Genomic DNA, 27,879 nt, shown 5'->3' with positions numbered 1-27,879 from the left:
CAGTTTTGGTAAAAAAAAAAGAAAAAATAATTGAAAGAGCTTTTATAAATTTCTAGTGGTTATACCAATAATCTTTCCACACAAACCAGATTTGTAATGTCACAAATTATCGCCACGTTTATATTATCTGTATTACAACTAATTATATTAAGCATACAATGTTGCAAACATGGCGTACCCTATACCCAAACGAATAACTCTAGGTTGTAACAGTTCCTGAAAATCACTACGAAAAGCTTTTTACAAAATTCTCATGACTAGTCACTAATTAAGTATTAACTTGCATAAACTCTGCAAGAATTAGCATAGCCTGGTGTAACTCAAACTCAAGTAGATACTAGCTAGTTAATTACCACGTCAGAGGCAGGCTAGCTTGTCCTTTAAAGTTAGCCTCATGAAGTCAAACCAACCAGGATCTCCTTACCCATTCTTGTTTTGCGTTTAAAGCAACATGGTACCAAACCACCACTACTGAATTTAGTTATAACAATTCTACGTCCATTCGTCCTTACAATGATTTAGCACAAAGCAAGAACGAGAAGAAACAATGCAATGTTGTATGATTCATGACTCTTGCCTTATTCATGGTACACTACGTAAAAAACTATTAAAGTAGACATCACATTAGTAACGGTTGCTCAACACGCGTCACTATATCCCTTCTGATCGGAACCAATAAGAATGCGTCACTAATGTCCCTTCTGATCGAAACCAAATATAGACTCGTCACTAATGACCACTCATTAGTGACGGGTCGTAACATGATTTGTCACTGATGATAATAATGACGGGTCGTAACATGATTTGTCACTGATGATAATAATGACGGGTCAAGTTGTGACCCGTCACTAATAACTAAGTCATTAGTGACAGGTTGTCCTAGACCAGTCATTAGTGACGGGTCAATTTGTAACCCATCACTAATGATAAGATCATCAATGACAGGTCATCCTATGTCAGTTATTAGTGATAAGTCACAACTTAACCTGTCACTAATAATCTATTCATTAGTGGCGGGTCGTCCTATACCAGTCATTAGTAACAGGTCAACTTGTAACCCGTCACTAATGACCAACTCTAGTCATTAATGACGGTATTCGTAAATATTTTTTATTTTTATTTTATTTTTCTCTTATTTTTTTCTCACCTCAGTAACATTAGAATAGAAACCATTGTATATTTTTGCTCAAGTTTGATGTAAGTGGTGGCTATAAACACAAGCACGTGTTCAAAAACAGTGTAGAAACTTCTAGGGGCGAGAACTCAATCTTTCAAGCCGTTTTTAGCCTCAAAAAATTCTTCAAACCCAACAAAGTGGGAGGGGAACAGATATAACTTTTTTTATAAATGTCCGTAGAGTAAAAAAACGTCGAAATCGGAGTCTGTATGCAAAAGTTATACTCGTTTTACCGAATGCACTCCGAGTCACCTATCAAATTATAACCCTCGACGAAATTTGGCAAAATTAGTTATTAGTGACGGGTCATGGTTATGACGCATCACTAATGACTTTCGGCAAAGAAGGTTAAAAGGATAAAATATCCGATTTCTATCATAACTATGTGATAGCAGATGTGGTAAGGTGGCTTGCATTGAGATAGCTCAGGGTTTTTTGACTTTTTTGTGTCCAAAAAATACGTTAGTGATGGATCAAGATTACAATCCGTCACTAATGTTCAGTCAATAGTGACGGGTCGTAACCGGGTCACAGTTATAACGCGTCACTAATGACCTCATTAGTAACGGGTCATCACTCGTCACTAATGACCTATCATTAGTAACGCGATAAAAGTGACGGTTACAGGACCCGTCACTAATACAAGTTATCACATGTCGCTAATGACTTTTTTTCACGTAGTGGTAATTTCACAATTACACCAATCCCACTAACACTTTTATTCTTGCTTCGCATAATATGGTTAACTGTGGTTAAAATAAATTTAGAAACAAGAATTATATTGGTCTACCTAATGCTCAACTAGCAAGGTGATTCTAGCATTTCATGCTCTCATGCATACAAGTAAATCAGGCATAACTAGGCTTCAATATTCTTCTCTTTGCGACGGATCTCATGTAATTCCACACCCTTAAAGGATCTAATGTCCTCGTTGCCATTATACCATCACCAGAGAAAAGAGCAAATTTCACTTTGGACCATGTATTAGTACACTTGGTGCACTTTGAACCATCTTTAATAAAAAGTGTGACTCTGAACCATATAGTTTGCACAAATCTTCCAATTTGCATCATGTTTAAGAAATGAGCCGACCATGTTCACGTGGTTAGTAGACCCATCCACCTCAGCACTATATTCAACTGGACATCATTTTACATGTATTTCGACTCTCCCATACCAATTCGATTTGTGTGTCCACTGGAGGCACATAGCACTACGGAGATACGCGGCAGTGAGACAGACATGCTGGAGAGAGCGGTGGTGCAGGTGGCAAGACTTGAGGTGACGACGGTAGAGGCATGGTAGACATGGCCGGAGAGGAGCAGCGGTGTGTGACAACTAGCAGTGACGACGTAGGATACAAGGCCGATCAGGAGCAAGCTGCAACACCTAGACCCTCTGAGCACCCTGATTTGGGTCAAGTGGTGGTGGCAAATTAAGTTCAGCTAGAGAGGTAGTAGACAACGAATAATGGTCAGACATGGCTTTAGCAAGAAATAGCAGTCCATGCCCAACCCGACCACTTTGGAGATTTTTTCTAGGGTTTGACTTAAAGGGGCCAGGGTTGATGATTTGGGCTGGCTTTGACCTATAGGCGATCTCCCCACACTCGTCATGATCTAGTTTGTTCAATGTCTTCTGTTCTTGTCTCAATTTGTAGCGACGGCAGCGAGCGAACAAGTGAGAGCAACAAGAATATGTATGCAGCAATATGTGGTACTGAGGAGGATGGATTCGTTGGCTACGTCAGTATGGTTAAAAACACATTTGCTTAGACATGGTGCAATTTTAATTATTAGTATAAATTTATATGGTTCAAAGTAATAGTTGTCGTTAAAGGTAATTCAAAGTGCACTAATATATGGTCCAAAGTGATATTTGCTCTAGAGAAAAAGAACATGACTTCACCTTCCCCTCTTGCCACACATCTGTGTGAACATATGTCAATGTCTTGTGTGTGATACATATGTCAATGTCTTGTGGTCCCTCTAGGCCCACACGTACAGGGACGCCCCAGCATAGAACGAGCGAGGGCACAGGTCCCATTTAAATTCTTGTTTTTCAGTAAACTTTACCTTTTTTCTGAAATTACAAAAGCACAATCACTGCTATACCTCCGCTTATTTTTAGGCTAGATCCACCCCTGCACACGTGCCATGCATCATGTACATGCGCCCTAACCCACAAAGGCACGTACAACTGAGGTCGGCTCTCGGCTCTGATCGATACAATGTGAGGGCCAAACGTTGATAAAATAACTAAATTTTAGTACGACAAACTTCGACGTGCATGTAATTCTACCAACCAGCAACTAAGACATTTTGGCAAAATACTTTTGACTATAACACCGCTGAGTATGCCTCCTACAGAAATACTCCCGCCTGCTACAATTTTGAATATCGACAAAGTCCTGAGAATGTTGCTTTGACCACTAATGTATATTATAAAGATTTGTAAAATCCAATAAAACTACAATACAATGAAGTACCTTTCAAGAAAAATATAGAGCGCAGTTCAGAAGCGTGTGTACTCCATTTTAAAGCTCAATCAATAACAGAAAAACAAGTGACCTTTTTACTTCTTCAAGAATACAAGAACCTCAGGTTACAGTCTTACGATAAACAGTGTAATTGCTGGTTCCAGATGTCATACAGCCTTGTGCTGTACAGGCTCCCAATCGAACACTTTCGAAGTCAAACGCAAATACAGAAAAGTCTATATGGTTTCCCCGTAGAGGTCTATGGATCCTATTTGAAACCTTGGATTGGCATTGGATTCTCTTACACGCAGAAACCTAAACCTGGCGAAGGAAAATAAAACAATTTAGTCCGAAGGAAAAGATATACCAACTACTGCACAAAGCGTGCATCAGCCAGTAATATAAAGCCTACCGGAAAGCATTTGCTTTATATCTCTTATCCACTGTAAATGTTTTCCTACAGAAACGGCTCTCAAACAATTCAGAACTACGAGTATCAATTGTATTCCAGGTAGAGCCTTCGTCTGCACTTCCTTCGACAACCCTGTGACACAATAGTACTTGTGACTAATGGAATATTATCTTTTCAAAGCTTGTTGCATATCTACCAGAAACTTCAATTAACAATGTTCCTATGATTTCTCGAATTAACGATCTTGTCAGCAAGTAATATAGTTTACAGTAACAAGAAATTACAGGCTAGTCACTGAGTGCAGGAAAATTGTTACAGCAGAGGTTACTTCTTGTAGAACTGAGCCTAACAGCTAATTTGGCATTCTGCATTCTTACAGACAATGCTGACCAAGATATTTGAAGGCCAACTAGGGCCAATCACAAACCAAAATAAACTGAAACAAAGGATAAAGAGCCTATTAGCTTTAAGTGAGATTTTAAAACAGTTCTTTTAGCTTAAAAGCTATTTTTCCTAGGTTCAAAATTAAACCAGGATAGTAGGCTGCTTTTAGATTAAACACAATACTTGTTCCCTCATAGAATCATTATGTCACCTGGATTAGGATTAAATGAGACTATCAAACGTTCTCAACTTGAAGTTAACATGAGATGCTAGATGAAGAAACAAAGACTAGTACAGATGCCAAAAGTTTAACAAGTACAGAATTCAGCAAGGTAAAAATTGTTTAGTTACTTTACCAGTCCATTGGATCCCTCTCTGGAGCATCGTTAGCTGACATCAAATCATATGACTCCAACTCGCAAGTTTGGCCATCAAGCATTTTGTAAATCAGCCAACATCCTGCATAACTCCTTTGTAAGCCACAACAAATCAATAATATTCCACATTTGCATGTTCTTGAAACACTCTTAACAACTTTAGTGCAAAATGAAAAATTTGCAGAAAATCAGCACAACAATTGACTGGACATTACTGCAAAAAATCGATGAACAGCATCTTGCGTGAAAACAATTAGAATAAAGTTTTAAGGTGGATACAAAATGCAGATATGCTGCCGGCAGAAAGAAAGGTTTACCATCTAGAATCCATGAACTAGGTCATGTAGATAAATAACATTTACAACAGTTTAAAAAACAAAAACTAAGTCAAGTAATGTTACCATCTTAAGATCATAACAAGGGTAAACATCCGCCAGGAGGATAGCCAGGCGGCATCAGCTACTAAGGATGAGATATTAGACTATAGATGAGAGAGATTTAGAATATTAGGGAAGACTAGATTAATTCTTCTTGCTTGATTCCTAATACACAGCTATTACCAACTATATATAGCCGGTCAACTTACAGAGTCCCAATCTGATTACAACTCATTTATTCCTTCCTGCCCATTCTCACTCAATCCTAAACGAATCCAACTTGCCTACTTCTCCTAATCCGACTCTCCTAACGTATCTTTACTAATCTAACCTTCCAAACTAATTTATCTCTTCCCTAAAACCGAAACTAACTCATCTCTTTAATCAGCCGCCACTATTTTCTTCCTTGTTGGTGCTCTCCTTTCCTTTCCTAATACCGCGCATAACAAGTAAGTTCCCAACTGAATCATGAAACTTCAAGTTCCAATCTAGCGAAAGAAAAGTGGATTGCCCATCAGGGAGACAACTGATAGAAAGTAAACGAAAATGTATTCAAACTTCTTCAGTCACCACTGGTGCCCGCAACACCATTTTCATTAGACCAAGTTTGAATAATACCAAAAATATGAATAATAAGTCAATTCAAAGATCAAAATTCACATATATTCGAATTTACGACAGTACAGCCTATATTAATATTAATTCAAAACACTGAAGGTAAGTGTTCCAAATAATCAACAAGCACGTGGTAGTTGGCCCAGTAGTAAAGAGGAGAAATTAAGGAAAAGAAAAATATATGGCTGGACTTGGGGCATCCATCCAGGTGGCCACATGAGAATAAGACAAACTATGAGTAAAAGATAGCATTGGTATTCACTATAACCAGATTACCTTTGGCTCCATCAGGCTCTTCCCATTTGGATGAATGAATGCCATCAAAAGCTGCTGTTGCCTGAAACATTTTCAAACACATTAATGTAGGGCAAACTTTGATGAATGGATACTAAAAAAATGCACAATTTGCATCACATACAATTCCAATAGGGAGTTGTTCCCTGCTTGCAAGGACTGAACCTGAGCACAGTCTATTGCCTCTTGGGAACTGGTTGGCGTCTGTACAAAATATATTATTCTTATAATTACTCAATATCTCATCAACAGCATCCAATGCTACTGGTAACGCTAAGGATGAGTGTATAGGATTTCCAACCACAGTCACAGATCGGTGTCCATCAGTTCCTAGTTCTGCTTTCAACGAAATAGCAGAAAGCAGTCTTTCAATGGAAGGAAATATCTCTTCAAATAGCTGGTGTGTTTTTTCTAATGTAGCTCTTCTGCTCTTAAAGTTGGCATCTTTAAGATTTAGCATCAAGGTCTTCCATGCATCAAAAACTTCAATAATTCTTTCTTTAGGGATTTCTCTATCATAAAAATGTGAAAGAAGAGCAGAAAGAGCATTGTATATTTCTGAAACATGAGCATCCACACATTTCCGAACAGGGCAGGATGAGCAACTGAGTGAGTCTGCTTGGCCCAACTCTGACCTCGCTTTTCTCCATTCCACAGAACCACTTAGCCTTCCAGGTAAAGATAAAGTAGTTTCAAATTGAAGATAAGCAGATTTACTAAGTTCCTCCGACTCCTCCTTTTCACGGTTTTGTATGACTGAGAGAGCATCGGTTGACAAGTTAGTGCGATACTTCCCTGTTATAGATGCTAGAATAGTCGAAATGGTATCTTCGGAGGTAAATGTTCTCCTAGAGAGAACCTGGAAGGGCACAATATAGGAGATAGTAAAAATCAAAACATTTTAATCTAAAAACAACGGTCACCCACCCACCCTCAGCACAGGCCATAACCAAGCCTACCTCGTGCCACTTTCTGGTGTAGCGTTTTGTTACATCACGAACTCCATCTTTTGAAATCGCAATAACATAATTTAACTTCTTGTTCCACCTAAAACATGCAATACAGCATCAGTAAATGCAGAGAATTAGAAAAACTCTAGAAAGGGCAATGCAATATGCAGAAACCAGTTGGGCAGGACTACATCTTTACCCTTTCTCATATAGTAGGGGATTATCATAGACTCCTTCGCATGGATCTAGGTGCATCCATCTAAACAATCCAGAACAATGGCTTTAAGAATAAGGGTACTGGAATACCAAATTAAGACTTAGAACCAGAAAGCATGTTCTACTGACCTCCCGTACAAGTTTGAAAAACATTCCGTCCACACATGATCAGTGAAATCCAGAATCTGTAAATTATACATAGGTAAACCATATCAATCTATTGACTGTAATAGGGAAAAAACTTTTTCTTTCATCTTTACATTAGCCTATTTTACTAAATTAAACAAGAGCAAGGACCAGTCACCAGTGGAAGACATAAAATTGGGCGTACTAACAAGAGAGTAGCAGCAATACACATGTCAAAAACGCAAATTGAGAAAATAATTGAACAGCATATGATGGGGATGAAAGAAGCAGAACAGAACCTGGAATCTGTGTTGATAGCAAAAAAATGGCACGTCCCAGGTTTTTTTTTTAACGCCGGATAGTCCAGCGAAGGAGCCGTGTAGTTGCCGGACTATCCAATGCTTATAGGATTGATTCGTGCCGAAAACATGCTTTCTGGAAAAAATAGTCCGGCGCGGTATCTTATGATCGCCGGGCCATCCGGTGAACGCAAGGATTTTTCCTTGCAAGGTGACATGCTATCTGGAAAAATTGCTCCGGCGATACACTCGGCTGAACGCCGGACCATCCGATAAGTTAAGATTGATTTTTTGAGGGGAAAATTGCTCTCTGCAAGAATTAATCCAGCGAGGGTTCCGGTGTCAACGCTGGATCATCCGGTGCATGTATTTCAAATCTTGCAGTAGAATTTGCTCTCTGGAAAATTTAGTCCGGCGAATACTCTGGTGAGTTCATTCGCAAACGCCGGACTATCCGGTCTGAACAAGTGGGTTTTCTCGCATAGAGTTTGCTCTCTGGAAATATTAGTCCGGCGAATACTCCGATGAGTTCATTTTCAACGCCGGACTATCCAATGTATATTTTCTTAGTTTCAGTGCTATAAGTTAGAATATTTAATCCAACACTTAAGCACATATAATTACTAGATAAACTTAGTTTAAGTGCTATAAGTTAGAATATTTAATCCAACACTTAAGCACATATAATCGTCTAGAGTTATACTTACGTATATATGTATACATGCTCACATACATATATACGTAAGTATCACACATATGTTTATGTCTGCACACGTGCACTCACTTACACGTAGAAACCCTAACTGGCGCTTTCCGTCAGTAATGCTAATAAACGCTCACCCAGTTAATCATGTTTGTTTAGACTTTCTCTTAGGTTAATAAAACAACTAAGCTAACAGCTTAACCTCGCTAGTCTCTGTATGTAGTTTCGCTAAGTTAGTGTTGTCATCGTCTTCCTGTTAGGTTAGCTTTCATCGTTTTTTCGTTTGTTCTTCTTTGTTTTGGTGTTCCTTTGGTTTTGTTTTAATATTCCATTGCTTAATCGTTGTGTGCTTTCGTCATTAATCTGCGTAGGCTCGAAGTCAAGGATCAAAGCAAGAACGCGAAGAAGGAACTTAAGGCGAGGCCTGATGATGAAGAACCCCGGATAGCTCAAGCGACAAGACCAATCTTGAATTGACCTTTATGAAGGCAAGTCTTATATCCTTGATCATATCAAACCTATGTTTTCAAATAATCTACATAATCAACTTAAAACTGGACTTGTATCGCATGTGCTATGTATTGCGCCTTTACAAACTGTTTGTAGTAGTTAATCCTATCATCACTTGTCATGCATAAATATTATCATCCAAAACACATATCACTCTAGGATTACCTGTTGTTATCTATATTAATAACAGACGACATCTTGATATCTAGCATGCTTATGATTGAATACGTCTCCTCGGAGATATCGTTTTTAAAACCTTTCCTCAGAGATAAGATTTACTATTATCAATGATAATTTATATACCATGAATCCTTGATGGTTGTGAAATCCCTAATGTCATGTGGGATATGGTGGGAGATGTGTAAAAACGGGTGGCAACTGTTTAGCAAGGGCAAGTGTAGTACTCTGGATGAGGATGCTCTTGGGGACTTGAGTTATCTTTGTGGTATTTATTGCTAAAAGATATCTGCCCTGGCCGTTTAAGAACTGAGTCATTTCGCAACCATACCTTAGCAACCCCCATGCAACCATGTGTCTTGAATGGGCAGGACTTGACTTTCCTTCACTAGACTGAGTTGGGCATCATACTAGGAGGCTGAGAGCAGCGAGCAGTCAAGTGATCATTTGTCCCTCTATTTGGAGGTTGCTAGTACTGACCTAGGCTTAAAAAAGGGACTGGCCTTCAGTACATGGACTCTGGCGCTTGAGGGTAAATCTCGTAGAAAAGCTCGACAGGAAAGGTGATTGGAGTATCTCGGTATGATTCGTTCCTCCGCTTGCAACGGTTGGAGGTTGAGTATATCATGTGGGTAAAGCTGTACAACCTCTGCAGAGTTTAAATCTATTCGAATAGTTGTGTCCACGGTCATGGATATACGAAGGCAGAACCTTTTTTACTAGACTCAAGACGTGTGTCTTGATGAGTAAGTGTGTGAACTAGATGTCCGTATGATGAAGTTCCTGGCTCAATCCATCAGAAGCTGTGTGGTACTAGAGGTACACCAGATGTGATGAAAGAAACTGCGAAGTGTGGTGTAGCCCCTCTTAGGACTGAAAAACCCCAGATATAATTTGTTACTGTTTTCTGGATTTAAAACCGTTTCAAAAGCTTTGTTATCAGGTTGCCTTGTTTTAAACCGTTTAAAAAGCTTAGTTACCAGGTTACCTTGTTTAAACCGTTTCGAAAGCTTATTATCTTGTTACCTTGCTTAAAACTGTTTCAAAAACTTTGTTACCAGGTTATCTTGTTTGAAAATTGTTTCAAAAGCTTTGCTAACAGGTTACCTTTGTTTCAATAGGTTAACAGTAGAGAATATAACTGAATACGTGCATAAAACCTGTCTTATGCTTAAAACTATGTCGTAAAGCCTTATCCTTAGAATATCTATTATGCATCTATCAAGCCCTTGAAGTAGTATAGGACTTATTGAGTATCTTCCATACTCAATCTTGTTGCTTTCAGATCGTTGAGATGGAGATCAACCTCAACCCAATTGAAGTCGAAAAGAAGAAGTCTAAGGTCGCGTCCGCACCCGAGTTGCCTGTGGAATTAGGTTGCATCGTTGTTCGCTCGCTGCGCTGTAGGCTCTTCTGCCTGGCTGGTCTGCTGTGGATTCTTGTCCACCAGACCATCTTTTGTGTCTTTCAGATAATTATTTTAATTATTTTATTTGAAATATGTATTTGATATCATTCTGTTATTCTGTGCGTATCAGCTACTTGATCCAGGGACTGATACAGGAGGCACAAGAAAACCCGAGGTCGAGGTCCTAACATCGTCGAACGATCCGGCGTTCAGTCCGAGTCTGAGTCGAAGTGGATTCGTAGATCTGTTCGGATTATTTTCGTGTTTTTGGCCGAACAGGACGTGTTTCCGTAGGTTTTAGGGTAGAGTCCTATTTACATAAGACAAAGTCCAAACCCCTTATAAATAATTGAATGGGTGGAGGCCGATTGCAACAACTCAGTCAATCGTAACAATTGCATCTACTTTCATTCTACTTTACTTTCCTGCACTTTATGGTAGTTTTAGGATAGTTCTTCGCTGCTACTTTGAATCCTCGCGATTTGGGTGGTAGTTCTTTGTCGATTTGCTTGTAAATCGTCCGGACGGCAATCCTCAAGGTTGCCGGTCGAAATTCTTTGCTTGTTTGCTCGTAAACAAGCCGTGTGTCACTGCGAAAAGCAATAGTTATCCAAGACGGATTCGTGTTGCACGGGGTTGCCAAATCCCACGCCAACAATCTATTTATCATAATATACATATCAAAGACTACTGTCGAGTGTTCAATACATTTTTCTTTTTTCTCAGCCCCGAGAACAGACTCCCTCGGGTTTTTTTTTAATTTTAAGGTAGGGGAGTACCGAACCCTGACTAGACAAAAAACTCGTTGAAACTAGTTTCTGAGGGAGAGGTACCCACAAATTGGTGTGGCCCGGGTTTGAGCCCGGGTGGCCACCCCCTCTACCGGAGGCACTAACCAACATCTTATATATCAATAATATTCACATAAGATCATCTGAATGCTAACAAACTATGCTCAGAACTCACAAATTAAACCTCTTGGTTGCCATTTTTAGCACTCCTTGAAAAGGATCGCCTAGCACTACTGAACTGGGAGATTTGCATGTCATAGCTTCTTACCACAACATATTAGATTGTATAAATAAAAAGCAAGAAAACTGATTTAGATCAAACAGATTATTCAAACTGTGGTCACCCGAACCGTGCATGTCCATATTTTTAAGTAAAAATCGGACATGAATCAAACATAAGTCACATAGATTAAAATCAAATTCCTGCTCAATTTGGACGGATTCGGACATCACAGTTGTACACTAGCTAGGCAATGATGACATATTCTCAATCTAAGTATCTAACACATAGAATAACTATAATATGTTGAACAATGCTCAAAGAACACAACTTTTTATGGGAAACAAGGGACAAAAAATGACATAAAATTAAGAGAGAGGTATATTCAATCAGTCAGACTAACACGCTGCAACAAATATGTATATCAAATTACAATCCGAATGCAGATAACACGACATTTCAACGACATAGGATAAAATTATGATTCAAACATAGCAGACACTATTGTCTTCATTATTTTTTTTTTTCCTCGAACACGCAGGAGAGCTGTGTATCTTTGTATTGATAGAGAAGAAAAATTGTCCCAATACAAGAACTCGCCCTTTCGGGAGAGAACTTGACACCCCCCCCCCCTCAACCCAGACTTAGATTAATGTCCGCGCCACAGATACACTCTATTATCTTCATGAAATTTTTTATCTTCATGAAATAAAAAATAATGCACTCTATTGAATGTGATAATTTAGTGCTGAAAATTTGTAAAAATGTATCTGTTTTCACCAAAATTTGGATGTCAGAACAGAAGCCAGGAACACAGATAACCAAAAACACACTAACAAGTAACAACTAAAAAAATTAGAAAAAAAACACTTAGAAAGAAACTACAATCATCATTTAGCTGCAACAAATTCATAAGCATTATAAAACTAACCAAACGAGCTTCATATCCAAAAGCTCGACAGTAGAATGTGAAGCAATTGGCCCATTCTCCACAGCGGCCTTTCCTAGTTTGTAGAAGCTTCCAAAGCAAGAAACATTGAAACAGACAACTTGATCATCAGTTTTCAATTTGGTGGGACATGTTCAAAAGCAAGCACCCTACTGGATCATAATACTAGGACTCATTACTCATACCTTATATGGATCATTGTACCTTGGGAAACGGGTGATACTAGAACAATGGTTGCACCTAAAGATAGCATATGTCAGAATATGCAAATGAAATTAGTCATGCAGTGACATGCCGGAGAGGTGATTGAATTATAAGGGATAAAGGTACATTTGGTCCCTGCATTTTATGTTCACTTTCCCCAGTTGATTGACGACACAACTTAAAACACAGGACAAGGGGAGTAATTTTATCAGATTTATCCCTGGGGCATATGTATAGGAAACTAGGCGACAGAAACACAACACCAATTGTGCCATCAATTGATTCAATTTAGTATTTATTCACAAGGTTGTTAGGATCTCAGTCCATATTGTGAATATTACAATACTATGCTTCTGTGCAAAATTTCCTACAGCAATTAGGATCTAAATCAGGCAGTATCACATAGAAGTGATATCAAACTTTTGAGCTTTGGAATCATGACTTTGACAACCATTGTAATTCGGATAGAGATAATATTTATAAATGCATCTCAGATTTGTCTTATGCTGCAGGTACAGTTGCAGGATGAAAAACAGAATTATACTTGACAAAGATTAAAATCTGAAGCACACCTTATCCACAGCATAGAATGGACATGGAGTTGGACAAACAAAACCGAATATGTAGCAAAGCTTCAAGTAGTAGCAATATGATTCACTAGATACTGAGTTTGAAAGCTTTGGATCGAGATATGAGATGTAATCACGTAAGACAAATCGAACAGCATTTTACTGACTGCTACCTATAAATCTCAACACGTGAAGCACCAAATTCGATTTCAGAGGGAAGTGGGGTGCCCATTCCAACACTGGATGTCTCACGGCCACAGCTTTCACAAGGTGCTGCATTAACCCAGCTGCAAAAATAAGCATTAGTTAGAAGATGAGAGCATATGAGCATCACTTAGGTGTTCTATCGCATATACAGACTGTGAATTGAGCATATTCAAAGTATAGCACAGATTCGGAGTAAAAACATCACAGGTAACACCATAATAGGGTCCAAAGTTATTAGTTCTCCAAATAAATAAAGATCAAAATAGGACCACTCATAATTTCATGTTCAATAGGCCAAATGTAGACATGTAAATATCACCAGGATAATTTGTTCTGGGCAAACTGATTGGTCAGACGTGCTCTACTTTGCTTCACTCATTGCCACTGTTTAATGTTTCCAATAGCAGTATTATTCCGAATACAGATTCAAGGTTCCTATACATGTTTCAAAATGGTATTTTCAGTTACAGTAGAAGACCACATGTTTAGTTTATATAATTTGATGCGCCTACAAGATCAAGGTTCCATCATTTGTATAATCGCATGTTGTGTCCTATGACAAGAAACAGTGGAAGTACGGCAATTTAGTGATACAACAACAACAGTCTTTGTCCCAAGCAAGTTAGGGTAGGCTAGAGATGAAACCCACAAGATACAAAGATGATGATAAAACAATAATGATAATAAAGGTACTAGTAATAGTAAAAAAATAAAAGTAATAACGATACAAGGAGACTGATGCATAGGTTATGATTCTGGCACGTGGATTGCTAACTTCCATGCGTTTCTATATGTGGATAGTTCTTTGGGGATATTTTATTTCTTCAAGTCTCTCTTTGCAGACTCCTCCCATGTTAAAGTTTGATCGACCCTTGCCTCTCTAAACATTATCAGCGCGCCTCAGTGTCCCGCTATGCATAGGTGACTATGGAGGCCTCTATTAGATATGTCCAAACCATCTCAACGATGTTGGCCAAACTTTTCTTCAATTGACGCTACCCCTACCCTATCACGTATATCATTATTTCGAATCTAATCCTTTCTTGTATGGCCACAAATCCATCCTATATCATTATTTCGGATCTAATCCTTTCTTGTATGGCCACAAATCCATCATAACATACGAATCTCTGCTACACTTAACTGTTGGACATACACATCTCAGCGCCATACAACATCAAGGGTCGAATCGCCGTCATATAGAACTTACCTTTCAGTTTTTGTGGCACTCTCTTGTCACAGAGGATGCCAGAAGCTTGGCGCCATTTCATCCATCCGGCTTTGATTCTATGACTAACATCTTCATCGATATCACCATCACTCTGTAGCATCAATCTCAAATATCGAAAGGTATCCTTCTTAGGAACCACTTCTCCATCAGGACTAACATCTTCTCTCTCATGGCTAGTAGCACCGAAATCGCACTTCATATACTCGGTTCCTACTAAGTCTAAAATATTTCGATTCTAAAGTATATCTCCACAACTCCAATTTCCTATTAGCCCCTATCCTATTCTCGTCAACTAGCACCACATCGTTAGCAAAGAGCATACACCAAGGGATATCTCCCTGAATTTCCCTTGTGATCTCATCCATCACCAAAATAAATAAATAAATAAGGACTCAAAACGGACCCTTGATATAGTCCTATTTTAAGCGGAAAGTCATCAGTGACACATTCACTTGTCCGAACACTTGTCACAATGTTATTGTACATATCCTTGATGATGGTAATGTACTTTGTTAGGACTTTGTGTTTCTCTAAGGCCCACCACATGATATTTCTTGGTATTTTGTCGTATTCCTTCTCCAAGTCAATGAATATCATGTGCAGGTCCTTCTTTTGTTCCTTATATCTCTCCGTAAGTTGCCTTATCAAGAAAATCGCTTCCATGGTCGACCTCCCAGGCAGTTTAGTGATACATATAAAAAATTATCTTAGCAGGCACGAAGAGTACTTTAGTCAGGATTTTTTAAATAAAGGAATAAGTCAGCTTCCATCATTTGTATAATCGCATGTTGTGTCCTATGAGAGAAGAAACAATGGAACTACAGCAATTTAATGATACATATATAAAAAATATCTTAGCAGTGCAAAGTCAGGGATTTTAAATAAAGGAATAAGTCCATTATACCGCCCTTGACTATTTCAAGATCTTAATTTTAGTCCACAACCATTAAATCGTCCAACTGGCCAACTTGCATCCCTCAAGCAATGAGCTTGCGGTAGATGCACAAATAAGTTATTGTTTAACAAGAGTTTCATTAGGCCATCTCCAACAGATACTCTAAAAATTCATCTCCTATAACACTATTACAGCATCCCCCATTTTTTCTGTCTCCAACAGCTACCCTATTTCCTACCTTACATTACTCTTCTCTTCCCTCCGGACTCACAGTCATACTATATAAACAGTTTTGAGGGCTGCTACAGTAGTCCACAAATTTGGAGCACCATCTTCTCACTCTGCAACACTGTAGAGCTTGATACCGTATCTGTTGGAGAGCTTTGCGGATGCTGGGCGGAGGCAAAAGGACAGCAGACCAGTCGGCACAGTGAAGCGGCAAATGGATACGAGAGCTGTTGGAGATGGCCTTAGTCCTAATTGCTAACCTACTCAATGTATCAATGCTATTGATGTGTTTCAAGTAATGCAGAAAATACTTTGCAAAGCTCTGCTTTGTGTACCTTTGCTACCAGACTACCTACCACCACTACGCTGCCATCTTAGCCAACATCCTCACTACTGTTGTAACGTCTGACCTGTGGCCGCACTGCTGCTTGCCACAGTGAGGGGTGGTGGGTGCAGCAAGTAGCTTGGTACGCGTCCAGAAGGTACTAGTTATCAGTGCATGCCGGCCTGCTTAGGGTGGAGTGCAGCAGAGGTGTGGTGCAGATGTGGACTGTAGGTGAGCACTGAGCACAACTGAGGCATGAACAAAGACAAGTACGCTGGTGCACACATGTAGCTGCGCACGCGAGAGAGAAGTGCTTTTTTTTTTTGCATTTTCTAACTAAGTACAATGACATGGCAAGCTGACTTAACCATCTTTTCCAACTGAGATGCCCCATTACCAAAAATCAGGGTGGATTTGGGCCCAAGCGGTTATTTGCACGGGTTTTGATAGCTAAGGGTGTGAGTTCGTTGAGGGGTGTAAAATGGACTTATTAAATAATAATTAGGTAAAAGTACAAATTTCCATAAATGCAGGTGATAGTTGCAGAAGTAATGACTGAGAAAGAAGGAATGGAAGTGTTTCAATGACCTGAAAGATTGCTTAAACCAGAAAAGCAATTGCAACAGAAAGGCTTGATCCTCTTCATCTTTTGAAGGACTGAAATTCCCTTCCTACTAAAGAATCTTTTGTAAGAATTACTGACCATCCATCTCTTAAAACATAGAATGCAATATAGCAATTTGTACTCCATATATTTAGAGAGAGAGAAAAGCAGATAAAGCCATAGCGGCAATACACCTTTCATTGGAGCCAAACTTATAGCAAAGGAAACTTTATCAGTAACAAAAAACACACATAGCCATGTTGAAATATTGCGACATGAGAGGGAGAGAAAAACCTAACGAAGAAATTAACAGAAGTGGAAATAGAAAGAGAAACCTTGGCCAGTGAAACTAGTGCCTTCTCCTCGAGCTCATTTATTGGAACCGTCTTCCTTGCTGCCTCTTGTCGCACTGGATCTTCATACTACATCCCAAAATATGTCTATATTCAAGAACCAGATATACAAAACCCATAACATATGGTAATGCTTTATAAATGAAATGCATTGTAATTCCATACCATCAAGACCTGGTGCATGTAAGGCTCGACTCTTTGTCTGAACACCTCTCCACCATCATTTCGTACAGTGTACTGCTGTAGGAGAAGTGCCTCTTCTTCCGCCTAGGAAAATTTCAAGAAGTAAGCGTAGTTCTGGTAGGGATGATAATAGCTGTTTCTTTGAAATTTCTTCTTCCTTTTTCCCTGGTGAAAGAAAACTTAAACTAGGAAGTATATTGTTTAGCTGCCATACTTTGTGACACTAAGGACACATTTGATTTACTTGCCTTGCCTGGCCTGTTCTTGCTAGTGGGCAGGGAAATCATTGGTAGTGGATGAGGGGCAATTTGACTCTCTCAAAAGAAGGGAAACTCATGATTGAGCAAGGTGAGAGAAGGGAACCAAACACACTTCTTGCCCACAAATCTTGCTGGGCAAGGTGAGAATCAAACATGCACTAAAGTTAGGCAAGTTTGACATTTTGTGGCCCATATTTGGTTCAAAGTTGCAGTTGTGGTGCAGCATAGTTTCTTATCACACAGCATAGACATATGAATTACTTTGCCTAAGTTGTGGTGCCCACATTGTGGTAAAGTGTGGTAATCATCCATACGGCCTCAACGTACCATGGTACCACCACAACAACTTGTAAGTGACTGTTCCCTCTTAGGAACCCATGGAAAATTAATTGTGAAAAAGTGGCACCTGTGACATCAATTTCCTACAGTAAAATACACAGGTAGATAGCTCGCATTTACTCATATATCAAATTAACCCCAGCTTATACCATACACACAATTATGAATCTTGTTCAGCACCAACTTAAACCACATTTGTAGCAACCAAAAATGAATTGAACTTTTTCAACATATATTTGCTTCCTAGCACAATCAAAGGAAATGAAAAAACACGAAAAAACTCCAATCTTGTCACATGTAGCCCATTACCATCAGTGTACTGTTCATGTGTGGCATGTGGCGTGAATAGTATAGTGGGCCCACATAAAGAATTAGGAAGGGTTCTCCTTGCCAACCAAGTTTTATGTTTCCCTATAAATCTGATTAAGGCATCCGCAATGCTGAACTAAGGTGGGTACTAAGACAGACATGGCAATCTCAGACGACCTCATACATTGTGGAGTGCATTTAAGGAATCTTTCCAATAGTCAGCTCAAGAACTGCCCCCTAAATCAACATCTGCTCTTTTTCAGTGCACAATGAAACAAAACCAATCTCCAACAAATGAAAACAGTACAAAAATTCCTACAAAACCCAAGCTGCGATGAAGTGAAGTGCAACGTCTATGTTTCACCCAATAAATTGGTGTTTATGTTGATCGGACCTCACTCCCTGATCAAATAACAGCACATTGTGTTCCAACTAAAAACCAAGATTGAAGGTACCTAGTCAGCACCTGAATTGAATACATACACCTCCCAGCCCTCCTGGTTCAAACATCTGCTAAACTGAAACCAATAAGCAAATAGAAGTCTGGAGTCTAAACATGTGAACCAACTCTAAATACCATCAATAGATGTGCCATCCAAGCCAGAGTGCAACGGACTTGCAGGTCATTTCTAGTTGAAACGTACCAAATTCCATGACCCATCCTCTAACCCCCAATTCAATCCTCTATCGAATCAAGTTATCCCTACCAGCTACTGCCGACATTGCTATGTAATGCGAATTGAACTGTTGCAATCGCTCCAACATAACCAAAGCGAAGAAGGAAGCCATCAAAGATCAGGGATGCTAACAACGGCGCACCTGAAGCATCCTCGCGAGCTCCTCGTCGGACTTCTCCTGAGCCATGGCCGCCTCCGCCGCCGCTTCCCCCTCCACCTCCTCTTCGTCGATGGGCACGAGGCGCAGGCGCTCCGAGACGACCTCCAGGTCGGTGCCGTCGTCCACCACGGACCCATCCGCCTCCACCACGATCTGCAAGCGCACGCACCGCATCAGATCAGATAAGGAGGGGGGGGAGCAAAAGCAGCAGCAGCAGCGCCCCAATCGCGGCGAAGTGGTGGAGCGGAGCAAAGTTGGGGTTCGGGGGGGAAGGCGAACCTTCTGGAGGTCGGGCGGGACGGAGGTGAGGGAGAAGATCTGGAGGCGGAGGACGTCGACTCCGTGCTCCGTGTCGTACTCCACCGCGTGCTCCTCCGCCTCCCCCTCGCCACCGGCGGCGGGGCCCTGCCGGACCACGAACTGGCGAGCCACCATCGCGTTGCCTCTGTGTTGCCGGCCGACCTGTGCTGCGGAGTTCACGGTCCTCCCCAAAACTGGATGGGCGTGACAGGTGGGAGTGGGACCTACTCTGAAATGTGGGCAGGAATTTGTGTGGGGACTTAGGGAAGTAGGGTGGCTGCGAGACAGCTAAGTGTTGCTTAGCAGTACTAGCATGCACAACCTGTAACAGGGAACAGGAGTGTTTTCAAAGTATATAAGGTGTGTTTTTCAATAATGATTCAAATATAAGATTATTATTGTCGCGATCTCTAACGATAATCCGGTATACCGGACGACATGTGTTGATCCGCGTTTTCTATACGCGTGTATTAACCTGGACTCAAGAATACCGAGGTTTATACAGGTTTAGATCTCTCGTGGGATAATAGTCATACGTCATATGTATTGTCTTATAAATTGGGTGAACTTATTACAGAATATCTTCTCTGCTTACAAACATGATCTTGATCCCTTTATATACTAGGGAAAAAGATATACAAACAAACAGATTATGCCAAACCATGTGGTAGATTTGCCCATTGCGGAGCCAACTACCCCTAACACATCATGATATTGGATAGTCATGTCTGCCATGCTCTGGTCATCCTGCGCGTTATGTACTATCACCGAACGCCGTCATGTTCACCCGTCAGACTATCCCACGGTATTAAATGCTACGGGACGGGTCACTGCAATTCCACACCATCTCACGATCATGCCACGCCGAAAGCAAGTGTTTGTGGAAGGAAAAACACTCGAGTAGGCAGCATTAAATGAGACTTGACCGGATATGTGGGTACCTGCTCTGCGATTAGCCAAGGCTGATCGTTGGATCTCGCTGCGCGACTAAGGAGCTGGTCGTGTGAGCTTCGCCCTGGTCACACGATATGGCCGTGATCTTAACAATACCTATTGCATGCTGACACTTTGCGGCACAGGATCCGCCACATGGGACACCCCTTACCTATTACACCGAGAGTAGCCCCTAATCTCTCTCGTGGATATAGTGGACTGAGTGGTTCGATGTGGGGGTCCGTGGTCGCTGCACGTCACGTGGTCGTGGACAGATCTGGTCCCACTACATGAGCCTCAAGTGATCATTAATTTGCCCCGGGAGTGGTTGTCAACACAACCCACATTAATTATCGACTCAAGAAATCGTATCGCTAGGGAGGTTAATCATCAAGAGAGGGAGAAAAAAGTGGGAGGGAGAAAAAATGTGTGAGAGAGAAGAAAAGACGTGGGAGAGAGAAACATTAATTGCCACCAGGTCCGAGGGAATTTCGGTTGCCCACACGCGTCCTTTCGAATTTTGCGCAAACCTCACCTACGACGGTTGAGACACTACGACGGCCCTTTAAACTGACGCACCCATAGCTCCCCATAAATCTTTTCACCGTTTCCCATCACCTATAAGCCTTTCTGCGCTTAGATCTCTTTGTCTCTTTCGCCATCTCTATCTTTGTCCTTGCCCTCGTAGCATCTTCCACCGCAATCCGATGGAGTGCACCAACAACGATTCTGTCTTTCCCAGATCCAAGTGTGAAACGGCGAGACTGAAGGCGCTGCACGAGGTCGACTTGCTCACCTGTCGCCTTTCCATAGGGTACCATGGCGGGGAGAGCGTGCCCCCCCCCCCGCCAAGGGGAGATCGTATTGTTCATCTCGTTCTTCTTGGCAGGCCTCGTGTTGCCCTTCTCCGAGTTCTTCATCACCATCATCTCTTTCTACGATATCTGTCACCTCCATCTCAACCTCAACTCTATTTTCATGCTGAGCATTTTTGCTCACCAGTGTGAGAACTTTGTCAAGGTCGAGTCGTGCCTCGACCTCTTTCGCTTCTTCTACACAGCCCGGCCGTTGACCGGACCAGCCAATGAGAGCTATGGGTTTCGCCTTCATGATGGCGCCGCGGACTCCTACATCGAGGTGGATCTCAAGTCATCGTGGTCAAGCTATAGGAAGGATTGGTTCTACCTTGCGATCGACGATTCCTTGGACAACCTCCGCGTGCCGAGCGCGCTAGTGCAAGTCACGGAGAACTAAGGGAATTTGCCCACGACCACCCTCAAGCTACTGACACTAGTCAAACGAGTTAGTCAGCTTTGAAAAGCCAGGCTGACGGAGTTAGACGTCGCCCGCGACTACATCAAACACCGGTTGTGTCCCCTGCGAAGGCGAGCATACCCAGCGTTCATGTACTCCAGGCTAAATGACGAGACCCGATCAAGCTTCCCAGGTTACCCTACCATTGAATCTCTGGTGCCGCCCTTTCTTCCAAAAAGTGTGAAACCTCTCACACCCCTTTTGTTATTCAAATCTTACCGATGACGTCGTCAACTCACGAGTTCGAATCCTAATGTCAGGCTCCCCGAGGAAAGACAGTCCTCCGGTCGGCGCCCTTCCCCTATATAATCTCACCCCTCTAGAGAGAGCACAACGCAGGAGGGTAAGTTTGGCATTTCCACAATTCGCGTCATCAAGCCTTCTTATGACCTGGATTTTCATAGTTGACGCCATTTGTAGGGTCTTCCTAAAGTCGATGTACCGCGTTTGGTCATCGACGAGGTTTTAGGGGCCTATGAACAAGCCACTCTAGGGAGTGGAGTTCATCGTGATCTCCACCCGGGGGCCCAACAGTGCACGACCTTGCCTCCTCCTGATCGATCTGGTCGCACCTCTGACACACTTGATGGCGGAGGCAACCAAATCGCTCTAGGTCGAATGTCAACCATAGGTGGAGATCTTGCGCGCAGCGCTGGTCAACAGAGGAGCGACTAGTCTCGCCCTGAGCCAGCCGGGGACCAAACTGCTCGCAATCAAAAGTTGACCACGGGTGAAGGTACGGTGAGCGGTGCCAGCCACCAGGGGAGTGACCAGTCACTCCCTGAGCCAGCTGGGTCCGACCAGTCTAATCTCGAGTCCCCGTTCAAGGGGGAAAAAGGTCGGTGGAGGATTCGACCTTCACAAAAGCGTCCAAAAGTGCCTGTGGGACATCATCTATCCGTGGCACGACGACAGACGTGGCTTCCCCGTCAGGTCAACTCAGTGGTTTCGCGAGGTCAAGAGTTGTGCTCACCCCTCTAACCACACGGTAAATCCCCCGGTTAGGCGTAGACGTTTCGAGTTCTTTTCTAGACCCCGCAACTTGTTGTCACTGCAGGTCCTCCACCCCGTTCATGACTCCGGTAAAAACTCATCCTCTGGTACCTCAACCGAACATTCCAGCCCCCGAGCTAATTGTGGTCCCAACACCACCTGAAGTGCTCGTCATGACCCCTGTGCCTCCTCAGGTGCCCGCTCCGGCCTCCGACCTACTCTCTGTGGTCACCAGCCTCCCTGCCTACATCAGTTAGTTGATCGCTAAGAAGGAGGAGGCAGTCCACAAATGAGCTGAGTTAGAGAGGCGGGTGGCCGAGGAGGTGAGGCGCGCGCTTTTGTGGGAGAACGCCGCACTTCAATAGGAGAAGAATGTATTTCAAGCGGAGAGAGATGGGCTCAACACTCCAAGCTGATGGAGGATGAGCAGACGACCCGCAACTTTCTTCGATCTACCTTTATGGTGATGCGGGGGCCACTAAGGAGCATCGGGCTAGAAGCCAACGAGCAGAAGGAGGAGTCCATGCAAGGCTGGCCTACTCCATCAACATCCTAGCGGAGAAATTCACCTAGCTCCTAGTCATCCTAGCAGCGAGGATGGCAGAGGATGTGGTGAAGGAGGCTAAGACCGCGGCATGGTATGTTCTCCAGTGCTACCACTGTCGTGACCCCAGCTTCAACATTGAGATCGTCTGGGAGGTGGTCGTAACCGCTGGCCCTAAAGCCGAGGTGAAACTGGAGGCAGAGCGCCAAGGGCCGCTGGAGTTCATAGGGTCTCTCTTCCAAGTGGAGACCGAGGAAGAGTAAACATCAGCTTGTATCTTAAGTTTGTATGATACCTGATTGACCTTCTATATTTCTTTGATGGGCTTATGTCGTTGTTGTGGTCGTAGAGTCCCCGACATAACCGAATCGTCTACTCGCTTCGAGCCCCTAACCACCACCATAGACAACATCAACGACCAACACAGTCGAGAGGTGGTGGCCGAGTGCGAGCTTGGGTTCGCAGTTGAGCGAGAGATCCTTCATAGTGATCTTCGAGGTGCGCTAGTATTGCCACAAGCCTAGCCATGCGTAGTCTTAGACTAGCCGAGTAATACCCGACCAGCTGAACCTTGCATGCTCTACGACCTATTTTCGACCAGTTTGCCAGGAGGAACTACTCGCGGTGCAAAAGGGTCCTGGAGCAGATGTCAAGGAAGAACAACCAGCGGCGGGCGTATTTCTTCGATTGCCTTAGTTGGACGTTCATGCCCTTTGACTTGCTGCTCCGGGCCGTCGGCGTTCATGTCCGCCCGACCCCTAGGGATATCGTGACTAGTCATATCGACTGGTTCCTGGCGGCCTCTGAGGAGGAAGGTGACAATGAGGAGAGGCTTCGCAAGATTGTTGGTGACCACCTCTTTGAGGTTGAAGTCATTAGCACCTGTCCTGCCCTTGTCTACGTCAACGATCACTTTCCCGACCTCGACCTCACTCCGGTAGTCTCTACAGGTTTTGACAGTACTCAGTGGACCACGATGGAGCTTGATGACCACGTAGACTCATTTCTGTATGCAACTCGCTCTCTTCTTTGGACTGTCCGGTTCGACCCGCTGAGGGGCATCTTTAGATCATATGTACACTGAATGAAATCATTAGAACCAGCCCCTGGGCACTATCAAAGACCCTGGTTTTGACCCCCTACAGTATCATCTCATTTGCCCCTCTTGACTTGTATGTTGCTTCAGGGGTGTGCAACCGACGTGTAGCAAACTTTGGTTCTGATTTCTTCGCAGTAATCTCTAAAAGTGCTACTAGAGAATTGAGTCCTGTTGTTCCTAATTATACGGTTTGAACTGCCAAACTGCACTACTAACCCTCGTATAAACTTAATTGCCACTGCGGCGATGATTTTCCTGACAGGCTCGACTTCGATCCATTTAGTGAACTTGTCGATTGCCATAACCAAGAATTCATAACCACTAGGGGCCTTGGGGAAAGGTCCCACGATGTCGAGACACCAGACGACAAAAGCCTTAGAGAGTGGTATGGTTTGTAGTGTTTGGATGGCAAGTTTGTATATCGGCCGTGGTACTGACACGGCTCGCACTGTTTCACCAGCTCACAAATATCCTGGAGGTCGTGGGCCAATAGAATCTTTGCTGGAACGTTTTTTTGACCAGAGTGCGGTATGAAGCACGGCTACCACATATGCCTCTGTGGATATCAGATAGCACTGTGCTCCCCTCTTCTTGAGTGATGTATTTCAGTAAAAGGTCGTTGCTCCCTCGGGGTTAAAGGCGTCCCTCTACCAGGAAATATATGTGGGCTTGCCACATGACCATTTCTGCTGAGCATCATCGTCAGGGATCCCTCGATTCTAAAGGTATGCCAAGATCTAATCCATTCATGTCGTACCCGAATCAAGTTGGGTGACCACATGATGGCCGCCCGATGATTGCACCGAGGGAGGCGTTGTCTCCAAAGGTGTTACTTCGTGTGCTTCGTTTCCAAGCGAAGTATCCCCTTCACGTTGGCCTGAGACCCCGGTGGATGGTCGTGTGAGTCTTTCTTCAAAGACTTTGATCGAGACAGGTTCGCGAGAAGAAAGGCTTATCTAGGTTTATCCAGGTTCGCGCTGGATGGTCGTGTGTATCAATTTGGACTAAAAAACAATGAGGTTTATCCAGGTTCGGGCCTTCCGTGGGATAATAGCCCTACGTCCTGTGTATTGTCTTATGAATTTGTTACAGAATGTCTTCTTTATCTACAAACACAGTCTTGACCCCTTTATATACCAGATGAAAAGATGCACAAACAAATGAACCGTACGAAACCCTGGGGCAGACCTACTCATGACAGAGCCAACTACCCCTAGCACATCATGACGTTGGATAGGCATGTCTGTCCTGCTCTGGTCGTCCTGTGCGTCCTGCATTATTACCCGTCAGACCATTTTACGATTTTAAATGCTACGTGATGGGTTGCGGCAATTCCACACCGCCCCACTACCATGCCACGCCGAAAGCAAGTGCCTGGGGAAGGGATAAACACTCGAGTAGACAACATTAAATAAGACTTGATTGGGTAGATGGGTACCTGTTTTGCTACTAGCGAGGGTTGGTCACTGGACCTTGCTGTGCGACCAGGGGGGCTAGTCACGCGGTGTGGCTGTGTTCTTGACAATACCTGTTGCATGTTAACACTTCACGGCGCAGGACCCGCCACGTGGAGCACCTCCTTACATATTACACTGATAATTATATAAATTATGGCTTATTTGATTTTTATAGAAAATTTAACTTCCAAATGAATTGGGAAGAATTGCTACGTTCAAGATAGGACATAGATGAAGTTTTCTATCTTTGATGTATAACCGGATGCCAAAAATTACCAAATTTTATATCCATTGGATTTAGATCCAGTGGCTCATCTATGCTCTCATAAACCCTTACCGCTCCTTTCTATCTCTATCTCCCTATATATACCTCTATACCTCTCTCTTAGCCCCGCACATAGCATCCGCGCACAAACGTTGCCGCCCTCTTCCCATTAGCGAGCACTTTCCCTCCCCCTTCGTCGTCCTTCACCACGCGACCTCCTTCCATCCATGCGCATCCGCTACCTCCATTCCTTCGTCCTACACCATCCTCATCATTCCTATTCACTGACTACTTGTCGTTGGATCTGCCATCGCCTCCTAGCAGTTCTCTCTCGTCACCTCCTCTGTCTATCGCCTGCCTTCGATCCACGACCAATGACACATCGACTGCCTTTGCCACCTACTATGGTTCGTTTTGAACCCTAACCCGGCCACCTCGATCCTAAAGTCCATCATCGGAGAAGAAGGCTCTCTTGCTTGAGCACGAACCTCGACGCATACACAAAGGTAAGGAATTTGGTTGATTTTCTGGTTGTTTTCGTCCAGTGACCTTGTTTGCCCTTTTCTTTATCATATCTTCACCTCTGCACTACTAAGTAACATTGCAACTAATTATCCTAATTGCATTTCCTTGGTATCTATAACAAGGATAGTGCGTTTATACTCTCTTGCTTTTATGTAGATTTTATAACTTAAATAATCTTTGTGTTCCTTCAAATATGACCTATAATTCAAAATGAATGGAATACATAGTTCGATGAAAACGGTTAGGCTAGGATAGATTAAAGTGTAAACGAGCAAACCTGACTAAACGTCAAGGGTTTTTGTGTATGAGTGCCAAAGTTAGTATATTAATGCATCCATTTGATAATTTACACATTTAATACTAGTTCTATTTCCCCCCCCCCCTCTTTTAACATCCTATAATTCGTACAATCAACCATGGATATGTTTAAAACTAAAGGTTGATTATATGAAAAGTATATGACTAGGTTTGTTTTCAAATGATTTAATAAAATATAATTTTAGAATTATTTATAATATATAGTAATCAAAAGCCGCTGCTATCTAGTTGCGTTGCATCGAACTAAGGAAAGGTCGAAATCCATTATTGAGACTGTGAAGAGTCAAAGCATCAAACGAAAATGAACAGATTGAGTGTCGCAATATTATGCGCAGCTACAACCACCGATGTGTCACTTTAGTTGTCTATGTGGACCACTATGTATAACCGGTAAATGAGTGATACGTTGCATTTTCGCTATCACAAGTCATGCCCGTCACTATCTAAGTGCTAGTTGTTATGCATACATAATCTTCTTAGTAGTCGTGGTTATTGACCTTTCTTCCCTACTATTGCGACTTCTATTGAGGTTTTCTTCGAGACGATTAAATCAAATTATTTGCTTCTTTGCGAACGGGCCTCTAACTGAGTTGGTTAGGTGGCTCTAGTAGCACTCCTCAGGTCCTGGGTTCGACTCCCTGTGGGAGTGAATTTCAGGCTGGGGTTAAAAAAATCCCCTCGTCTGTCCCACGCCAAAGCACAGGTCTAAGGCCGGCCCAGGTCGTGGTCGTGGTCGTTCTCACATGGGCTACGGTGCCGCTGTGTATGGGTGGGGCAGGGGTTCGGGGGTTTTCTCGACCTGCGTGAGAAGGTCTTCTTCTTAATGTGATACCCGGGGGCCGTCTTACCCCCCGCAGGTCGAGTTTAAATTATTTGCTTCGATATGTGCTTGGCACATCAATCTTTTTTATGTCGCCCCTGACTTCATTATATTGTTGCTATTATAGCTAATATCATGTCTATTTTGTTTTTATCCATAACATGCTTGTGGTATCGAAAACTTTATTTGTGCCTTTAGTGGCTTTGACGGATATTAATCATGACTTTTAATAAAATGAAACCAAACCTATAAATCATAATAACGTCGTCACACTTATAATTTTTTTCGAACCTGCTGCCTGCC

At 42.4% G+C, this 27,879-nt stretch overlaps 1 protein-coding gene across 2 annotated transcripts; it reads right to left on the bottom strand.

Annotated features, from left to right (window-relative positions):
* Positions 1–3,728: 3,728 nt before the first annotated feature.
* LOC133893677 (peptide-N(4)-(N-acetyl-beta-glucosaminyl)asparagine amidase) lies at positions 3,729–19,571 on the bottom strand. 2 transcript variants are annotated; one of them, XM_062334771.1, is made up of 16 exons: positions 19,288–19,568; positions 18,991–19,161; positions 17,246–17,347; positions 17,063–17,149; positions 16,712–16,794; positions 13,411–13,524; positions 12,650–12,704; positions 12,447–12,533; positions 7,411–7,466; positions 7,265–7,324; positions 7,075–7,162; positions 6,240–6,974; positions 6,098–6,158; positions 4,809–4,911; positions 4,069–4,200; positions 3,729–3,977 (listed from the first exon to the last, which is right to left on the bottom strand). In XM_062334771.1, exons 1-16 carry the CDS (start codon positions 19,441–19,443, stop codon positions 3,893–3,895), a joined length of 2,175 nt encoding a protein of 724 aa, XP_062190755.1. In that variant the 5' UTR covers positions 19,444–19,568; the 3' UTR covers positions 3,729–3,892. The 2 variants fall into 2 exon arrangements, with proteins under 2 accessions (XP_062190755.1, XP_062190754.1); XM_062334770.1 differs by having other exon boundaries at positions 18,991–19,571.
* Between the last annotated feature and the right edge of the window lie 8,308 nt (positions 19,572–27,879).

Source organism: Phragmites australis, chromosome 15 (genome assembly GCF_958298935.1).
Source record: "Phragmites australis chromosome 15, lpPhrAust1.1, whole genome shotgun sequence".
NCBI classification, from domain to species: domain Eukaryota; kingdom Viridiplantae; phylum Streptophyta; class Magnoliopsida; order Poales; family Poaceae; genus Phragmites; species Phragmites australis.
The sequence above is the reverse complement of the archived record's forward strand: the minus strand, read 5'-3'. Positions and strand labels throughout refer to the sequence as shown.

Bases quoted from the DNA above. Each gene is read 5' to 3' on its own strand.
- LOC133893677 (XM_062334770.1), bottom strand. From the start codon at position 19,443: ATGGTGGCTCGCCAGTTCGTGGTCCGGCAGGGCCCCGCCGCCGGTGGC. The intron at 12,705-13,410 runs GTAGCAGTCAGT...TGCTATCTTTAG, and splicing joins TCACGTGTTGAGATTTATAG to GTGCAACCATTGTTCTAGTA. The intron at 7,163-7,264 runs GTAAAGATGTAG...TGCATGTTTTAG, and splicing joins CCCCTACTATATGAGAAAGG to GTGGAACAAGAAGTTAAATT.